At 39.5% G+C, this 21,475-nt stretch overlaps 1 protein-coding gene across 2 annotated transcripts in view; it reads left to right on the top strand.

Moving 5' to 3' along the window:
- slc25a13 (solute carrier family 25 member 13) overlaps positions 1–21,475 on the top strand; it is a 280,692-nt gene that overhangs the window by 251,531 nt on the left and 7,686 nt on the right. For both annotated transcript variants that reach the window (XM_043689904.2, XM_087986841.1), the window contains 3 exons: positions 846–984; positions 4,862–5,020; positions 5,106–5,193. In XM_043689904.2, coding sequence (XP_043545839.1) covers positions 846–984; positions 4,862–5,020; positions 5,106–5,193 — 386 coding nt within the window. The remainder of the gene's footprint in view (positions 1–845; positions 985–4,861; positions 5,021–5,105; positions 5,194–21,475) is intronic.

The raw sequence follows: 21,475 nt of genomic DNA, 5'->3' as shown, positions 1-21,475 counted from the left end.
GGCAATTATTCAGCCCAATGTAGAAGATGATCCCATGGTCTTGGCTATCAAACAACACAGAAACACTCAGGAATAGGCAGTTTTGTCAGGGGCAATGAGTAAACTGGATTAAAAATGGGAGGAGTCCATCAATGCTACCAGTTCCTTAGTTCTGGCATGCATGTGTCTGGCTGCCTGCTTGGACCGGTCAGATCATGAGGTACTAGTTATTCATCTTTGCCAAAAAGATTTAATTCAGTTTGGACTAATCTCTTTCTTGAAATTAGATCATGTAGTTAGTAAATGCAATAATATGCAGCAGTAGCAGCATTCAAGCAAAAATATTCCCTTTTCTTAGAGTTAAGTGCAGACACTACAGAATTATGTATCTTATGACTGGGGAAGGAATCTACAAGTTGGCTTGTGCTAAATGTTTTGTTCCTGGATTAAACAGATATATATAGATTAAGTAAGCATTATCTCATGGCCTCATCTTGGCTTGATTTGGTTAACATAATTTTAGCAATAGACAATGTGGTACATAGATCATGTACTAATACTACAATTCATGTAATAAAGATAATACTTACAAAAATAAAATGCTGCTGATGCTGTAAATTTGAAATAAAAAGTCAGTGCTGGAGATACTTATGAGTGCAGCAGCATTTATGGCGAGTAAGAATTAGAATTTCACGATTCGTCAGAATTTTCATCAGAATTAGTACTTAGTATTTATCACATCATTTTGTTTACTCATTGCTGATTCAATTTTTAAAACATTTCATTACAGATTTCTTTGGCAGCTAACATCGGAAGATCTTTCAAACATCTATTGATTACTAAAATGTGGTTTCTTTCTCTCACAGGGTGCAAAGGCTTGTTTTTTGCGCGATATTCCATTCTCTGCTATCTACTTTCCTTGTTATTCTCACTTAAAAACAGCCTTTGCAAATGACAATGGGCAGGTGCAATCTGTAAATCTGCTGTTGGCAGGAGCTTTGGCTGGTGAGTATCCATTTTTTTGCCTCTGCCTGTACTGTGTCTGCTTAATAGAAGTGTTGGTGCCATATGCATTCTGTGATAACCAGATAATCTTTCAAAGTGTATACTCAATTTAAGGTTAGTTATTCTGCTGTGCCGCATTAGGTGGAGAAAGTTGTTGAATATTAATATTGTGACTACAGGAGCAGCTCTGAATCTGAGTTTTTAGCAATGACTGGTTTACCACCTGACTCCCCAAAGCCTACCTACCATTTTCAGGATACTATTCAGGAATGTGATGGAAATAATTTCCATTTCATGGATGAGTGCAGTTCCAACAACATTCAAGATGCTCACCACAATCCACGGTAAAGGAGCCCACTTGATCAACTCTCTATACCAACGATTCACTCCCCCCCACGCCAAAATCGTATGATATACTGCTGCAACTTGCCAAGGTTTCTTCTGTAATCCTTCCCAAACCCACAGCTTCTACTACTTAGAAGAACACTAGTTGCAGATAAATAGGAACTGTCTTATTTTCAAGTTCTTCTCCAAATCACACACCATCTTGACTTGGATATGTATCTTGAATCCTTTGCCATCATTTGGTCAATGTTGTGGAACTCCACTCCCCACAGCACTGCAAGAATACCTTTTATACACAACCTGAACCAGTTCAAGAAAGTGGCTTAGCCTGAGGGTAATTTCGGATGAGCAATAAATGCCTTGTCAACTGCACCCACTTCCTGTGAATGAATGAAGAATTAACGTAGTTTGATCTAAGACATTTGTGTGTCTACCTCGGCGATATTTGTTTGAGCCACAAACTAAATGGAGATTACAATAATCTTGATTCTGCCACAAAACTTGCACTTATGCTTCATTCTTTCCTGTTGTAAATCTTAATTATCCTTTGAGGCCTGCTAACCTAAAGGTTCACAGTGCAATTTCATAATGTCCTGTAAACCAAATTTTGAACTTTAGGCCTCTTTAACATTTAACCTAATTCTGTTAGTTAAGAAATCGGGTCCACTTCATTAGTTTGAGGTTCAGTTACAGAAGAAATTATAAAATTCATGCTTTATATATCTCATGCACCTGCCAATCTCCAGTACAAACTTTATTTTAACTGGTACCTTGTCAACTGGCTCTTGGTAAATCAACAAAAATTATATACTTCAAATACCACAATGTCCAAATATTTATGTTGTAAATGTCTATACCTCTGCATTACATTTCTGTTACTTACTGAGTTTTTACATTGATTTTAAGAGATGTGTTGATGTTTTCAAATAGAACTGTTTTTAGGGATGATGATGTCGTGAAGCTTTGCTTGGTCAGGGTTTACTACATACCTTTTAATTTTCTGGAGTATTTGATCAACTGGCACACTCCTGGTCTCATAAATAACTTTAATAAAAAGTTTGTTGTACTAATGTTTCTCATAGAATCCCTACGGTGTGGAAACAGGCCTTTGGCCCAACAAGTCCACACCGACCCTCCGAAAAGTATCCCACCCTAACCTATTTCTCTACCTTTACCCTTGACTAATGCACCTACCCTACACATCCCTGAACGCTATTATGGGCAATTTAGCGTGGCCAATTCACCAAACCTGCACATCTTTGGATGTGGGAGGAATCCAGAGCACCCAGAGGAAATCCATGCTGACATGGGGAGAATGTGCAAACTCCACACAGACAGTCACCCGAGGCTGGAATCGAACCTGGGTCCAGCGTTGTGAGGCAGCAGTGTTATGTTTGTCTTATACTTAAATTTTAAGTTGAGATATTTTCTTTCTTCCCCATCCCTGATTTATTAACATTGCATATGAACGTGAATCGAGGAAGCTGAAAGGTGCTTCTTCTTCTACTACTTTATATATCAAACCTCATGATGATGTGTGCTGTAGTATGTTATTTTTCTATTTTTTTGTTCTCACTGTAGAAGAGCACTTGAGTTCCATTGGAAGCAATTCAGTATTATTCCTGATTTGCTGCTGAATCCACTAACTGCCTGTACAGATTTACACTCCAAAACTATTAATTTCACACTAAAGCAACTATACAGAAGAGAGAAGGTATACTTGTAGTGTTGCATGAAGCGTAAACCACAGGCCCAGGAAAATGGCCTGGGCACATGGATTAAAATCTCACCATGGTAACTGGTGGAATTTGAATTCAATTAGTAAATCTGGAATACAAAATCTAGTGCAAATAGTGGTGACCATAAAACCACCATTCTCTTGTCATGTTTTTAAAAAAATCTGGCTCGCTGTCCTTAAGGAAGCAAAATCTGTATTCTTTCTTGGTCTGGCCGAGTGACTTTATGACTACTCTCTGCCACTCAATTCAATAGTAATTAGGGATTAATAATAAATGCTGGCCTTGCCAGCGATGTCTACACCCCAGGAAAAAGTAAAGAAAACAAAATATTATAATGCATAATTAGGGAGCAATTAGGCATCAATGAAGATTTCTCTGGCATTTACTCTGATGTTGGTGGAGGTTTGTGTAGATCAGCAATGGTGGAACTGCATTGCAGGCTTATCTAGGTATTAACCAAAATAGCATGAAGAACCTACTGTCAATTGCTCCTATTCCAAATGTTGCCCATCAAGCCTGCTCTTCTTTTAATTAAGATTATGTCTTATCTGATGGAGGCTTTAATTCTAACTTCCTGCTTATTCCTGTAACCCTTGTCAATCAAAAACCTGTCTAGTTCAACTTTGTATATTTGCATTAAATCACCTTGCACTGTAGAAGAAAATTCAAAAGACTAGCAATTCTCTGAGAGAAAAAAAATCCTCCTTATCTCTATCTTAAGTAGAACAGTCGTTATTTTGAAACTATACGGTTCCCAGATGTATATTCTTCCATTCGCCCCAGTATCTATCCTATCAAGTTCCCTCAGGTAGAACTTTAACAATAATATGACCTTTCAATTTACTAAACTATACTGAGTATAGTTTGGCCCGCTTAACCTTATTTCATATGAAAATCCTTTCATCCCAAGTATCTCCTAAGTGAACTTCCATAATCTGTTTTCAATGCCAATATACTCTTCCCTAAGTAAAGATATGAAAATGGTACACGGTACTCCAAATGTGGTCTCACCAAAGTCCTATACAGTTGTAGGAATACTTTCCTGCTTTTATTCTCCGTTTGCCTTGCCATAAAAGCCCATATTCCATTTGCCTTCGTAATTTCTTGTACCTGCAAGTTAAACCTTTGTGGTGCATGTACAAGAGCACCCAGATCATCTCTCTGTACTGTAACATTCTATAGTCTGTATTTAAATAGCATTTTGTTTTTCTACTCTTTCTGTCAAAGTGGACAGCCTTTATTTTCTCACATTATATTCATATACCAAATGTTTTTTCTGTTCACGCAACCTGCCTATATCTCTCTGCATATTCCTTATGGCCACTTCACTATTTGATTCCTTACTTGCCTCTGTATTGTCATCAAATTTAGCTACGAATTACTTAATTCCTTCTTTCAAGTCATTAATATAGATTGTAAGTAGTAGTAATCTGTGCAGCAATCAGTTAAATATGGTTTTTTCCATCTGAATAATGATTACGTTTTCCACGCTGACCTATAGGTAGCCAGTTCTGCATATGTGCAAATGTTCACCCCTAACATCCTGAATTCTTAACTTATGAAGGGATATTCTTAAGTTTGCTCCTTAACAGATGCCTTTTGGAAATCTCTTGAATTCTCTCGTGGTAAGGGAGTGGGTCGGATGTAGGTGCTTCTCCAATTTAAACTTGTTGTTGACAATTCTAGAAATTTTTAGTAAATTATTTCTGCATACTTCCAAACCCAAACTACTCCAATTGAGTATGGTTTGACACGTTCTTTTATTTTTAAATGTTTGCTGTTTTCCTTATTAGGGATGCCAGCAGCTTCTCTAGTAACACCTGCCGATGTTATCAAAACAAGATTACAGGTGGCTGCACGTGAAGGGCAAACTAAATATGATGGAGTGATGGACTGCTTTTGGAAAATCCAGCGACAAGAAGGTCTAGGTGCTTTGTGGAAAGGAGTTGCAGGTACAGAAATAGGAATTTATTTGTTTTTATGTGAAGTACTTTGATTTGACCCATGTATCCATTTTTGTTTGTTTTGCCCTCACAGCCCGTGTTTTCCGTTCCTCGCCCCAGTTTGGTGTTACTTTGTGGACATATGAGATTTTGCATAAGTGGTTCGCTATTGATTTTGGCACGTAAGTAACAGTGTTTCATTTTAAAAGATGTTCCAAAAGTCGTCTTGAATGCAACATTTGTTGTGCCATTGTACATATGGTAGCAGTTGCTTATCATGTACCCATATGCTACATGTGGTCCAAGGTTTGGGGAAGGCAGGGTGAAGAGCTAACAAATTACTTGTGTAGTGTGACAACTGTTGTGTGGATAAAGTACAGCAGGTCTTCCACAGGCATCACGTAGCAAACAGTAACCTGTCTTTGATGGTGCATATTCAGGAAGACTATTGGCCTGAATTGGGATAACGCCAAATTCTTTTTAATACTATTTTTGGAATCTTTACCACCCAAAACAGGCCCCTATGTTGGGCCGAAATTTAATGACTGAATTAAAGGTTGACATATTCCAACACTGTTATATTGTTCTAGCATATTTGTGGAGCAATAGTCTGGGTCATACTCCAGTGTTCGTGTTGAACTCAAACATGAACATAATCTATAAGAACAATTAAGCAAGGCACATTAATGTGCTGATGTACCATGCATCCAAGGCAAAACTATGTGTATAAATTAGTTCAGCAACTTAGCTAGAATGTTTTATCCAGTTCTGGGTACTTGAGAAACATTGTGAAGGTTCTGGATCAGGGGTCAAAATAAATTTTCTGGAGACTTTCTCGAGAGCCATTTTTGTTTTGCAAGCGGTACTTTTGATTTTCAGGGCTTCTTTTCTATTCTTGCTATTTCTTTATTAGTTGATGCAATCACACAGTAATATTACTTCCTGCATTTGTGCTGTCATATGTGGTAGTTGGACTCTCACACTAAACAGAATTAGGAGAATTCTTCAATATTTTTAATAATCATTACCCCACCATTAAATATAATGTCACAACACACGAGAAACACATTAATTTCCTAGCCATCACTGTGTTTAAATTAGGTTAATTAGCAACAAAGGTTTATTTTCACACTAACTAATATCCACTTCCGCACACTAAATAAACCATCACCCTAAATACACTTTCTATGGACTGATGAGTACAGCTAATGCATCGGTTGCATATGAGCAAAAGTTAGATTTAGCTAGACAGTTGATACCCTTTTATGCTATATTTCACAGATTTCAGTTTTGAATTTAGCACCAGTTGTTTGAAGAGAATTCCAAACCTCGCCCACACTTCTTGTATCAAAACGTTTTCTAATTTCATTTGTGAAATATCTGTGCCGTATCTTATATTCCCAAATCAGGTGTGTTTCTCTGCTGCACTGACAAAAATAATTTGGCATGATTACATTGGGTCAGCAACCTTACCTCATCATGTTCGTGTCCCATAATGCGGAAGGCATGTGAATGCCAAAATCAGCATTTCACCTGCCAATTTGAAATCTTTACTTAATAGCTACAAATTTTCATTGCCTGCCATATTTTTCAAACATTAGACTTAAAAAGGTTTTCGTGTCTCTTTTGCAAACTGTAACAAGTTGGCACAAGATTGGTAGAAAAGGTCTGTTATTTGGACCGTAGTTGAATGTACCAGCAGATTGATTGAAAGTATGGGATTTTTCTGCTTTTTAAATTGGCATTTATATATTTTTGCACCTACAGGGGAAAATAAAGACTGATTCTGAGGGTGCCTTAGCTATTCGAGCTGTGACTATCTCCCCTCTGCCATGTGATTTTCTGGCCTACAATGCCACTATAGTATGGAACTCCCTTTTGCATTACTGTTTCTCAGAATCCACAGTTTATGTATTCACACCAAGGTTTGATTCGTACTCAGTTGTGAATGTAACTGCAACAGGAATTCCACACTGATATTTTTTGACAGTAACTCAAAGACACGAGTTGACTATGTTGTGGCATCTTAAAACAGGCATGAGAAAAATAAAATTGGCCTTGATTAAAACTACAAAGCTGGATGGGAACATGGTGTGTGGTTTGCAGTCAGGAAGCAACCTTCCTTTGCACCTATAAATTATCTCCTTCCTGTTGGATCACCCTAATTGGCCATCTATTTGATTGACTGTGCAGACATATCAGAGGCAGGGGCGAGTGAATCAGTTTATGCTAATCTTAGATTCACCAAATTATTTATTCATTTACTCCTTTACATTTCCTTCATTACAACTGTGACTATTTTTCCAAAGTATTTAGTTAACTGTAAAGTACTTTAGGATGTCTAACAGTCACAAAAAGCTCTACAAAAGTGCAAATTATTTGTTACAGTTTGGCACCTTAGCAAAGTAGAAATCTGTTATAACATTGTTGCGGGTGCCCAGAAAATGAAATCAGGAATGCATTAATAAATAAATACTTATCTTGTACTATTTGTAATTAGCAAAGATTTAAATAAAGGTCTACCTCTTTTGGGAATCATGAGAACTCTGAGCTATAAGAAAATTCACATATTGAAGCACAATATAACAGACTTACACTGTATTTGCAAAGTCTTTCCATGTTTGTGTCTAAAACAGTCACCACAATTCTGAAAAAAGGACCCTGAGCTTCGGATTGCCTACCATTTCAAAACATCACTCTGTTCCCTGGCCAACATCTCTATCTCAGGCTTGCTGCAGGGCTCTAGCGAAGCTCAGTGCAGATTGGAAAACAACACCTCATTTTCTAATTGGGGACCCTACAACCTTCTGGACTCAATATTAGGGCCTAAGCTCTGCCATGTCTTTACCCCAGCCCCCACATACCAGGCCTTGTTAACAGTCTGCTATCATATACAGCTCATTGTTAGCCACTAACAGTTCTCATTAATAGCTATTCACTGTATTAGCGAGATTGTTTTTCACTTCTTTGTTTGTCCAACTGTTCTCCTTTCTCTTTGGGCTCTATTCCCACTCATTGTTTACTCTTTACCCCTCCTCCACCCTATTTTCTGCACATAAACTGACATTTTCCGACTCACCATAAGTTCTGAGGAAGGGTCACTGGATCCAAAACGTTAATTCTGATTTCTCTCCATAGATGCTGCCAGACCTACTGAACTTTTCTAGCAATTTGTGTTTTTGTTTATTATAATGTTTCATTACATCGTGACTCCTGAATTTATGCAGCCTTAAGTTTGAGACTCCACACATTGGCACAAAGCTGGTCTGTTTTTTTCTAAAAGCTGTTCCTCTTCTGAAGGATACTGTGTCCTTGTGTGTTTTTCAGAGGGGTCGCAAACATCTCCTGGTGCCGATTAGACTGGTTTGGTACAGACATTAAAGGGTATTAAGAGGCCTTTTTGTTTATATGTAAACAGATGAGACTTTAGGCCAAAGTGGTCATGTGTTAGAAGTGACGTGTGTGTATACTAAAAGGGGAATGGTCAGCTCTCTATCTGAGCAATTCAGTCCAAAACTAGTTGGGCGTTCAACAGTGAGCTGTGTGGAAACTCTCTCTCCTGCCCTTCTAACTTCAACCTGTAAGCATCTGTTCAATTTTTCAACTATGTTTTAAGGGGGCTTGCTTATTGCGACTGTTGTGCATATTCTGAACAGCATAATTAAGTCTAGTTTGGATAGACTGAGTTCTGGAGGGGTTCCTTATTCTGTTCTTTGTGTTTCATGTGTAATTTTGTAAATACATTTCTGTCTGTTCTAAAATCTAGTAGTCAACCTAGCTAGTTTACTCTGGGTAATTCTCACTGTACGCTTACCAAAATAAATTGCAAAGCTATGGTCTGGGTTATCTGCTCAAGAATGTTATGAGTGGTCTGGCCTAGTCCATAACAGACTGGGGCTCTTTGCAGGATTTTAAACAGTGAGTGGTAGGTGCTAGTGTCTTTATTTTGGGTGTTGGTTTGGTTGGGGAGACAAAACTTAGGATAGTAATGGCTCTTTCAGTCGCTAAAAGTTTTCTGGATATGGATGCGGTGAATTTGGAAGTTTTGCAAAAGGTGAATAAGACCAAGCTGCAGGAACTAGCAGAGAAACTGGAATTGGAACTGCCTGCTTCTGTGAGGAAAGGAGAGATAATTACTTAGCATTTAAACTTGCTGGAGAAACCATCAGAATCTATAGAGATGGCAAGAATTCATTTGCAAAAGAAGCAGCTTGAGTTAGAGGTGAGAGATAAAGAAAGGGCAGCGGAAATGAAACAGTTTAAGTTATGAAAAGCAGAAGAGAGGGAAAAGAGAGAGCAGCAGAACAGAGAGAAAGAGAGTGTTTGAACTTCAGAAACTGACACTTAAAAAGGAAAGTCAGCTTAAAAGGCTGGAAATAAAGGCTGAAGGTAACCTGAGTGAGGAAGTAGTGTGAACTCATGTGGAAGAGCAGAGAGTTAAAGCAGCAAGGTCAGCAGCTGAAGTGGCTGATGATGATGAGCTGGTTCATAAAACACGGTTTGGCTTCCAGAATCAATTTCAGTCCATAAGCGATAGAAATTGGGGCAAAGAGAAATCCTCATGTGGAAAGGGAAAAGTAAATCTCAGTGAAGATCATAAGGATAACTTACCACAGGGTAAAAAGAAACATTTGAAGGGGACAAAGAAGTTAAAAAGCTCTGGTATTTTCATAGTAATAAAGTGGGCCACACAAAATTAGTGTTGGTAGGCTAGGAGAAAGCCAGATGTAGAAAAAATGGACAAGTCTGGGAGTTTTGTTGGAGTGGTAACAGAAAGCACAGCGGAAGCTAGAAAGCTGCATCAGAGTGTAAAAGATGATCAGAAGTTGGTTAAGGAGGAAGTGCCTGATAGGCTTAAAAATATACATGCAACGGTAAAGTTTATTCACATAGGCCAGGAGTAGCAGGTAAAGAGGTTACAATATTACGGGACACAGGATCCTCTCAGCCTGTGATACTGAAAAGCTTTGTCAGGCTCATTAATCCGGGAGCGTAGAGGTGAGGCTTCATTCCTGTTGAAGAGCTTATGCCTGAAATGTCAATTCTCCTGATCCTCGGATGCTGCCTGACCTGCTGTGCTTTTCCAGCACCACACTCTCAACTCAGTCTGTAATGCTGAAGGATGAGGAGACATGTACCCCTAGCAGACTATTGCCAAAAGGATATTGGTAACAGGAATCCATGGTGAGACAAAACCGCTCATTATGTAAAGTAAGGCTAGAGTGTCCAGAGAAGAATGGAGGATTTGTGATAGGAATACTGGACCAACTCTCAGCTCCAGGAATACAATTTGTCCTTGCAGATGATATAGCTGATTCACCGGTAGGCATTGAACAGCCAGTGGGGGTGCAGGCAACTGAAGAAATGAAGGATCTTTATTCAGGAACTTTCCCTGGTTGTGTGGTCACAAGATTACAGAGGATCAAGTTGAAGCAAGAGAGATTAAAAGGCACAGATAAGGAAGCTGACAGCTTTATCTGAGACTTTTTTTGATCAGATAAGTGGAACAGAGAAGGATCAAATAGGTAAACATGCATGTATCTTTAGTTCTGCTAAGCTGATTGAGTTACAGCAGAAAGGTGAGAACCTAAAACAGTTGTATCAAAAGGCATTTGCAGAGAAAGTAAATGCATCCCTGTGTCTTATTACTTAACAAATGATGTCTTAATGAGGAAATGGAGACAATTACACATTCTAGCAGGTGAGAAATGGCAAAGATTCATCAAATTGTTTTGCCAGTATGGTATAGAAAGGAGGTGCTGCTAGTGGCGTATGAGCTACCACTTGGAGGTTATTTAGAGGTGAGGAAAATATAGGATAAAATACAAAGATATTTTTATGGTCTGGACTACACAAGGATGTAATTGAATTTTGCCAGATGTGTCATTCATGTCAGCTAATCGGAAAACCACAGAAACTAATAAAACCTGCACCTTTAACATCTATTCCAGCATTTGAGGAACCTTTCACAAGAGCCTTGATTGATTGTGTAGGTTCCCCTACCTCAAACAAAATGTGGGCATAAGTATTTATTAACAATAATGAATGTGTTGACGAGATTTCCAGAGGCAACATCACAGCTAAAATGGTTGTAGAAGAATTATTTAAATTTTTTACTAGATACGGACTGCCAATAGAAATCCAGTCTGATCAAGGATCAAACTTTGCATCCAAACTATTCAAGGAGTTTATGGCTAACTTTGGAATAAAACAATTTAAATCTACTGTATACCATCCTGAATCGCAGGGAGCACTAGAGAGATGGCATCAAACACTGAAGACCAAGTTGTGGGCTTATGGTCAGAATTATCCAGATCACTGGGATAAGGGAGATCCGTTTGTACTTTTTGTGATCAGAGGTATACCGAATGAATCGACCAAATTCAGTCATTTGACTTAATGTTTGGGCATGAAGTAAGAGGACCATAAAAATTGATTAAGGAGAAATTAATAAGTCAGAATTCAGAGACCGCCCATTTGGACTATGTGCCAAATTTTAGAGAATGATTAAATAGAGCTGGAGAGTTGGCTGGACAGCATTTAAAAGTATCACAGCATACAATGAAACAGGAAGTGGATAAGAAATCACAAATTTTCAATTTTGCAATTGGGGATAAGATATTGGTGTTACTTCCAGTAACAGGTGAACCTTTAAAAGCAAGTTTTAGTGGACCTTATCAAATCGAGAAGAAATTGATTGAGGTGAACTACTTGATAAGGACTCCAGACAGAAAGAAATCTCAGTGTGTCATGTGAATATGCTCAAAAGCTATTTTGATAGGGAAGAAAAGCAAGAGGAGAGTGTGTTAATGATTACTGCACAGAAGGAAGAACCAAGTTCAGAGGATTCTGAATTGGACATTCCTCAAATCAATTGGACAATGAGGAAGTTGTCAAAAATTAGGATAAATTATTGAGTTACCTTCCACAAGAAAATCAAAATGACCTGAAAGAGCAATTATTATCACATGGGGAGATATGCGGAAATAAACTGAGAAATATTAATCTAATTGTGCATGATGTAGATATAGGAGATGCTGTTCTGATTAAGCAACACCCTTATAAGCATAACCCTCTAAAGTTGGCACAGGTTCTGAAGAAGATAGAGTGCATGCTCCAAGATGGCATAATCAAAGTGAGTTACAGTGACTGGAACTCACCCATAGTCATGGTACCAAAGCCAGATGTCACCCAACGATTATGTGTGGACTATCGCAAAGTCAACGCTGTTACAAAGACTGATGCATATCCAATTCCACAGTTGGAGGGCTGTGTTGAAAAGGTGGGACAAGCAACTTATATTTATAAGTTTTACTTGCTCAGAGGCTGCTGGCAAGTAACTCTGTCAGACAGAACAAAGGTAGTTTCAGCTTTTGTAACGCCAAATGGACTCTATCAGTTCAAAATCATGTTATTTGGTATGAAAAACGCTCCAACCACTTTTCAGAGACTGACAAATAAGGTCATTGCTGGATTACCCAACTGTGTGGTGTATATTGATGACCTGGTGATTTTTAGTCACTCATGGAAGGAACATTTACAGCATTTATCGGACTTGTTTGATTGACTTCGGAAGGCAAACTTGGTTGTAAACCAAGCTAAAAGTGAATTTGCCAACGTCCAAGTCACCTTCCTGGGCAATGTTATTGGACATGAACAAATGGTCCCATGGGATGCGAAAACAAAAGTAATTGGAGAATTACCCACACCGTCGATGAATAAAAGCAGGACTACAATTCCTGTGGTTGCGTGGATTTTACCGAACATTTGAGCCGAACTTTAGCAGTATGGCTGTCCCACTCACTGAATTGTTAAAAAGGGCAAGAAGTTTCAGTGGATAATGAACTGTCAAAAGGCATTTGACAGCCTTAAAACCACAGCCCCAGTGTTAGCCACACCAGATTACTCGAAGCCTTTCAAGGTGGCTATCGATGCCAGTAATGTAGGTGTTGGTGCGGTGCTCCTGCAGGAGGATGATGAGGGAATAGAGAGACCCATCGGGTATTTTTCCAGGAAGTTGCACGTTCATCAACAGAAATATTAAGTGGTGAAGAAAGAGACTTTAAGCTTGGTGCTGGCATTACAACATTTCAGTGTTTATATTAGCAGCAATGCACCTGAGACAATCGTATATACTGACCATAACCATTGACATTTGTGGAAAAATTTAAAGATAAAAATGCCAGACAGTTTAGATGGAGCTTGTTGCAGCCGTTCAATTTGGCAATTGTGCATGTGATAGTTCGCAAAAATATGATTGCCCATGCGTTATTGAGACTCGAATGAGATATGGGGACGTTCAGTGGCGGGTGGGCCGTGGCCACAATTTGCATGTGGTTGTGCATGTTTGTGTGTTTATAGTTAGTATACAGTATATGTGTGTTTAGACTACAAACCCAGTTTTGAAGGGTTTTAAAAAATGAAGCCATCTTTTGGTAGTGATGGGTCATGTTTTTAAGGGGGGAGGTGTCACACAGCTGGTCCCTTTTTTCTAAACACTGTTCCTTTTCTCAAGAAAACTGTGTCCTTGGTTTTGTTTTCAGAGGTGTCATAAAGATTTCCCGGTGCCAATTAGATTGGTTTGGTACAGAGATTAAATGGTGTTGAAAGGCCTCTTTGTTTCTATGTAAACAGATGAGACTTAAGGCGAAAGTGGTCATGTTTTAGAAGTGACCTGTATAATGGAAGGGGAGTGGTCAGCTCTCCAGCTGAGCAGTTGAGACCCAAACTAGTTGAGGGTTCAACAATGTGGAAACTCTCTCTCTTTCTCTCTCTCTCACTCTCTTTCTTTCTTTCTGCCCTTCTAACTTCAATCTGTAAGCATCTGTTCCATTTTTTAAACTGTGTTTTAAGCGGGTTTGCTTATTGTGACTGTTGTGCATATTCAGAACAACATAATTATGTCTAGTTTGGATAGACTGAGTTCTGGAGGGTTTCCTTATTCTGTTCTTTGTGTTTCATTGTGTAATTTTGTAAATACATTTCTGTCTGTTTTAAAATCTAGTTGTCAACCTAGCTAGTTTATTCTGGGTAATTCTCACTGTACGCTTACCAAAATAAATTGCAAAGTTATGGTCTGGGTTGCCTGCTGAAGAATGTTTTGAATGGTCTGGCCTAGTCCATAACAACATTCATTTGAAAGAAAGTCATGACCTCAGTGGCTTCAGGTTTTCCTGGCTTGCATTTGACTGAGTGTTCATTTGATAATTTTAAAACTGTTTTCAAAATCTCTCTTCTTTGCACCCCCTGACTCCTCCACGCCTCTCTCCTTTACAGCCTGGTCACTAAAGTAGTACAGTTTCTGTCCTTCAGAAGCTCTTATCTTCACAGCATCCTGACGTTGCAAGCTGTCTCCTCTGTAGCGTCTTGGCCCTTTGCAGCTGTGTCCATGCGGATCATGTCCTGGAAATACAAATTTCTGCTTTCAATCATGAAGTTACCATTGATCAGAACCTGAATTTGACCACATAAATACTGTGAGAAAGTGAGGACTGCAGATGCTGGAGTACCAGAGTTGAAAAATGTGGTGCTGGAAAAACACAGCAGGCCAGGCAGCGTCTGAGGAGCAGGAAAATCGACGTTTCGGGCAAAAGCCCTTCATCAGGCATTCCTGAAGAAGGGCTTATGCCCGAAACGTCGATTTTCCTGCTCCTCAGACGCTGCCTGGCCTGCTGTGTTTTTCCAGCACCACATTTTTCAACACATAAATACTGTGTATAGCTCCATGAATAGTTTAGAGGTTAAGAAATAACTGAAGTATGTAACTTACCTCCTATTTCTCTAACGTCTGTTCATGATATACAAAGGGCAAAAGTGAGGACTGAAGATGCTGGAAATGAGAGTTTAGATCAGAGTGGTGCTGGAAAAGCACAGCAGGTCAGGCAGCATCCGAGAAGCAGGGAAATCGACGTTTCTGGCAAAAGCCCTTCATCAGGCTTCCTGATGAAGGGCTTTTGCCCGAAACAGCGATATTCCTGCTCCTCGGATGCTGCCTGACCTGCTGTGCTTTTCCAGCACCACTCTGATCTAAACCCATGATTTACAAAGTACCATTCCACAATGTGATGGCATACTTTGTGCTTGTCTGGATGAGTGCAACTATAACAGGAGGTTCAATACTATCTAGAAGAAAGCAGTCTGCTTGATTGGCAACCCATGCACCACCATCAACATCCACTCCCTTTACCACAGAATGGCAGTATTGTGTATCACTTACAAAATGCACTGCAGTAAATCACCATGGCTCCTTCCTGTGACCGATACCACATGGAATGACAAGCACAGGTGCAAGGGAATACCATCATCTGCAAGTTCTCCTTCAAACCACACAGCACCCTGACTTGAAACTGTATTGCAGAGTTTTCATTGTCACAGGGTGGAAGCTCCCTTCCTAACAGCAATATGGGTGTATCTACACACCAAAGACTGTACCAGTTCAAAGCGATAGCTTACTGCCAACTCATCAGCTGCGGTTAGGGATAAGCAGTAAATGCTGCCCTAGCCAGCGATGACCACATTCGATAGATTAATAAATAAAGACATTCCTCTCTTACCCTTGCAGTCTCTTTGTTGTTCACGTTGTTGCACTGCCACTTATTTTCACGTTGCTCCTCCAGCCTCAGAAGCTACTGTAACATATTTTCTGCTGATAGATTCAATTGCATCTCACTAGTGAACTTATCAGCAATAGGTGCAGCAGATTGAAGGAGCAGATCCTCACAGATTTTGTCACATGTTCATAGGTGACTTTTCTTTCATTGCTCACTCCTTTGAATTTTCATTGCTTGAATTTTCCCATTATTTTTGGCAGCGTTTGAATTTGTCCACTGGCCCCATGTATTTTGAGCCCTGCTCCAGAAAGCATACAAAGGAGAGATAGCAGAATTGTTGCATGGATAAAATAATACAGTTTCAATGATAGACTTGAGAAGTCGGTATTTTAAGAGAAAAGAAAGATGAAGAATATTTTGCCAAGTTAAATAAGCTAAATAGAAATAACTGCTTTCAATGTAGGCTTAATAGCTGGATGACACAGGTAAGGTATTTGGAAACAAAACAAGTGATATGAAGATCAGTTTTTTAAAAAAAAACTGATATTATTCTGAATTAAATGATATCCAACTGAGCCAACCAGCCCCCGAAATATGCACCATAAGTAATTCCCAAATATGAGCAGTTTTCAATTTTTTAAAAATTTCATTCAGAGATATGGAATTTACTGCCCATTCTTCATTGCCCTTAGAAGGTGGTGGTGCACTGCTTTCTTGAACCAGTGAAGTCCAGTACACCTATTAAGGAGCTAGTTCCAGAATTTTGATCCAACAATACTGAAGCAGCAACCATATATTTCCAAGTAAGGATGGTATGTTCCTTGGAGGGAAACTTACAAGTGGTGTTGTTCCCATGTCTCTGCTACCTTTGTCCTTCTAGATAGTAGTGTTTGTGGGTTTGGAGAAACTGTGTACAGATCCTTGTTGCACTGAATCTTGTAGGTGGTACTCATTGCTTCTGGAATACTGATATGAAGGTACGGGCCATGGGATCTAAGGCAGTTTGGCTAATTGGGTCCAGAATTGGCTGAGTGCTAGATTATGATTGTCATGGGGTGCTTTCTGGCTGGAAGTTTGTGTCCAGTTGGGTTCCGCAGGGATCAGTGTTGGGGCCCTTGCTGTTTGTCACATCTATAAATGCTTTAGACTTGAATGTAGTAGTGTTGATCAATAAGTTTGCAGATGTTACAAAAATTGGTAAATAGTGATGAGGATATAGGAGGATATAGACAAACTGGTCAGATGGGCTGATCCATGGCGAATTGAATTCAATCCAGATAAATATGGAGTGATGCACTTTGGCAGGACACTTAAGGCAAGGGAACACATAATGACCTGTAGGAACCTTGGTGTGCATGTCCATCAGTCCCTTAAGATTGTGGAACAAATAGATAAAATGATGAAGAAGGCATATGGAATATTTTGCTGACATGTGGAGTTTATGTTGGAACTGTATAAACCATTAGTTAGGCCACAGCTAGAGTACTATGTGCAGTTCTGGATTCCACTTTATAGGGAGGATATATTGCACTGGAGATGATGCAGAGAAGATTTCCCAGGATGTTGCCGGGGCTGGAGACTTTCAATAATGAAGAGACATTGGATAGATGGAGGTTACTTTCTTTGGAGCAAAGACTAAGGAAAGGAGTTACCTGATTGATATATGTAAAATTGTAAGGGTCATAGGGAAGGAACATTCCCTTGGTGCAAGGATCAGTGACCAGGGGGCATAGATCTAAGGTAAGGAGGTTTAGAGGGGATGTGAAGGGAAAAAGATTTTTACTCAGAGGGTGGTGTGAATCTGGAATCCACTGCCTGTAAGAGTGGTAGAGGTAGAAACCTTAATAATATTTCAGTATTTAGATGTACACTTGTGATGCCAAGGCATACAAGATTCGAGGTCAAGTGCCTGAAAAAAGGGATTGGATTAGTTAGGTGGGTATTTCTGACTGGTACAGAGTCAATAAGCTGCAGTCTTTCTTTGTATTATAAACCTCAATGTCTCTAAAAATCTTCAATTGGTAAGTAAGCAGATAGATGCAGTTTCTGTTTTTAATAATATAAAAAGTCTGAATGATTGACACTTTCATTGTCTTGTAGCTAAAGGTAGTTTAAGGAGGAATTAAGTACCATTGCCATCACTAGAGGAGTAGCGAATTACACAAATGAATGGGGCTGAAGGCAGATGGGTTCCACGGCTCTAATGGCTTGGAACCTAAAAGAGAGGATACACAGATAGTGGATGCATTGGTTGTAATTTTTCCAAAAATCCTTGGAGTCTAATGATCCACCAGAGGATTAGAAAACTGCTGATGTGACATCCCTATTTAAAAAGGTAGTCTAAATGCAAATAACTATAGGCTAATGAGCCTGACATTGACTGTTAGAAAAGTATTGGAATCAATTACTAAATAAGTGTTAGCAGAACATTTGGGAAACCAAAATCTAATGAAGCAGAGTCAGCATGGTTTCATGAAAGGGAATTCGTATTTGACTAATTTAGAACATAGAACGTTAGAGCACAGTACAGGCTCTTTGGCCCTCGATGTTGCACCACCCTGTGAAATTAATCTATTGCCTTTCTAACCTACGCCGTTCCATTATTATCCAAATGTATGTCCAATGCCCATTTAAATGCCTTTAATGTTGGTGAGTCTACTACAGTTGCAGGCAGGCCATTCAATGCCCCTAATACTCTCTGAGTAAAAAACGCTACCCCTGATATCTGTCCTATATCTATCACTCCTCAATTTAAAGCTGTGTCCCCTTCACCAGTTGAGGAAAAAGACTCTGACTGTCCACCCTATCTAATCCTCTGATTATCTTTTCGTCTCAATTACGTAACCTCTCAACCTTCTTGCCAATGAAAACAGCCTCAGTTCCCTCAGCCTTTCCTCTTAAGACCTTCCTTCCATACCATGCAACATCCTAGTAAATCTCCTGTGAACACTTTCTAAAGCTTCCGCATCTTTTTTATAATGTGGTGACCAGAACTGCATGCAATACTCCAGGTGCGGCTTGTACAGCTGAAGCATGATCTCGTGGCTCTGAAGCTAAATCCCCCTACCAATAAATGACTTCTGAACAACCCTATCAACCTGGGTGGCAACTTGCAGGGATTTATGCACTTGGACACCGAGATCTCTCTGTTTATCTACACTTCGAAGAAGTTTACCATTAGCCTAGTACTCTGCATTCCTGGTACTTCTTCTGAAACAAACTACCTCACACTTCTCCGCGTTAAACTCCATTTGCCACTTCTCAGCCTAGCTCTGCATCTTAGCTATGTCCCTCTGTAACCCACAACATCCTTCGGCATTACCCACAACTCTGCCTATCTTCGTGTCATCTGCAAATTTCCTAATCCATCCTTCTACGCCCACCTCCAGATCATTTATAAAAATGACAAACAATAGTGGCCCCAAAACAGATCTTTGTGGCACACCATTGGTAACTGAACTCCAGCATGAACATTTCACATCAACTACACCCTCTGTCTTCTTTCAGCTAGCCAATTTCTGATCCAAACCGCTAAATCACCTTCAATCCTGAAACTCTGTATTTTGTGCAATAGCCTACCATGTGAAACCTTATCAAACGCCTTACTGGAGTCCATATATGTCACATCAACCACCTTACCTTCATCCATCTGTTTTGTTACCTTCTCAAAGAACTCAATAAGGTGAGTGAGGCACGACCTACCCTTCGCAAAGCCGTGTTGACTATCCCTAATCAAATTATTCATTTCCGGATAATTATAAACCCTATCTCTTATAGTCTTTTCCAACATCTTACCTACAACCAAAGTAAAGCTCGCTAGCCTATAATTATCAGGGTTATCCCGACTCCTCTTCTTAAACAAGGGAACAACATTTGCTATCCTCCAGTCTTCTGGCACTACTCCTGTCGACAATGATGACATAAAGATCGAAGCCAAAGGCTCAGCAATCTCCCTCCTGGCTTCCCAGGGAATCCGAGGATAAATCCATCCGGCCCAGGGGTCTTATCTATTTTCAGATCTTCCAACATTGCTAAAACCTGCTCTTTGTCAACCTCAATCCCATGTAGTCTTACAGCCAATATCTCATGATTTGGAGATGCCGGTGTTGGACTAAAGTTAAAAAACACACAACGCCAGGTTTAATTGGAAGCGCACTAGCTTTCGGAGCGACAAATTTGTACTTGCAGGGTTACATTGTACTTTGCTCAAAAACTGCATGCATTCATGTAAAACTCCGTTATCTCACTTTTTAGATTAGAATCAATGTGAACATCATGGCATAGACAGAGTACACAGGGGGCCAACACCTTCAACATATTGTCTAGCTATCACCATTGTTAACAGCTAACCTGGGAATGCAACTTTTTGAAAAAAAGGTTTTGTGATTTACACATGAAAGAAGTGAAACTATCATGGTATTCTAACAGATGAAAGGCTTAACAGACAATCAATTTTTCAATGTATAATTTCAGTTACATCACACTGCAAATTTTTGCAATAAATTCTGTGTTGGGATTGAGCCCTCCACTACCACCTGATGAAGGAGCGTCACTCCGAAAGCTAGTGTGCTTCCAAGTAAACCTCTTGGACTATAACCTAGTGTTGTGTGATTTTTAGCCTGTATCTCCGTACTCTTACTAATATTGCCCTTTTCCAATGTGAATACTGATTAAAAAGTAATCATTAGGCTCTTCCCCCATGTCCTCAGATTCTACACACAACTTTCCACTATTATCTTTGATTGACGCTAATCTTACTCTGGTCATTCTTTTATTCCTGATACACCTATAGAAGGCCTTTGGGTTTTCCTTGATTCTGTAAGCCAACAACTTCTCATGTCCCCTCCTGGCTCTTCTGAGCCCTCTCTTTAGATATTTTCTGGCTAACTTATAACTCTCAAGTACCCTAACTGAGCCTTCACACCCCATCCTCATGTAAGCTGCCTTCTTCCTCTTGACAAGAGCTTCAACTTCTTTAGTAAACCATGGCTCCCTCTCTCGACAACTACCTTCCTGCCTGATAGGAATATACTTATCAAGGACCCGCAGTAGCTTGTCCTTGAATAAGCTCCACATTTCAAGTGTGTCTATCCCCATTAGAGTTTTTCAAAGAAGTCTCAACCAAAGTGGATGGAGAAGAATCAGTAGATGTTGTATTTGGACTTCCAGAAGGTGTTTGACAAGGAATCTCAAAAAATTATAATATAATGTTTGAGGTAGTATATTAGTATGGAAAGAGAGTAGGCTAATTAGCAGGAAACATCAAGTAAGAATAAGGTGATCTTTTTTGTGTTGGCTACCTCTGACCAGTGGGGTTTCACAGGATCAGTGCTGGGACAACAACTATATAGAACATAAGAACTAGGAGCAGAAGTAGGCCATCTGGCCCTTTGAACCCGCTTCGCCATTCAATAAGATCATGGCTGATCTTCTCATGGCCTCAGCTCCACTTACCTGTCCTCTCACCATAGCCATTAATTTCTTTACTGTTCAAAAAGTATCTATCTTAGCTTTAAAACATTCAATGAAGAAGCCTCAACTACTTCATTGGTCATAGAATTCCAGATTCACAACCTTGAGGATGTTCCCTCTCAAATTCAGCCCTAAATCTGCTCCCCTAATTTCGAGACTTTGCACTCTTGTCCTAGTTTCACCTCCCCCCACCCCACCAGTGGAAACATTCTCTCTACTTCTATCTTATCTATTCCCTTCATAATTTTATATGTTTCTATAAAGATCCCCCCTCATTCTTCTAAATTCCAATGAATATAATCCCAGTCTACTCAGTCTCACCTCGTAAGCCAACCCCCAAACTCCAGAATCAACCTTATCAACCTCCTCTAGTGCCAGTATATGTTTCTCAGAGACCAAAACTGAAGGCAGTACCCTATATAGCTGCAACATAACCTCCCTC

The sequence above is a fragment of the Chiloscyllium plagiosum genome, unplaced genomic scaffold (genome assembly GCF_037043375.1).
Source record: "Chiloscyllium plagiosum isolate Xiang-an unplaced genomic scaffold, Cpla_swu_hap1 HiC_scaffold_5, whole genome shotgun sequence".
NCBI classification, from domain to species: Eukaryota; Metazoa; Chordata; class Chondrichthyes; order Orectolobiformes; family Hemiscylliidae; genus Chiloscyllium; species Chiloscyllium plagiosum.
This window is presented reverse-complemented; position numbering and strand designations above follow the sequence as displayed.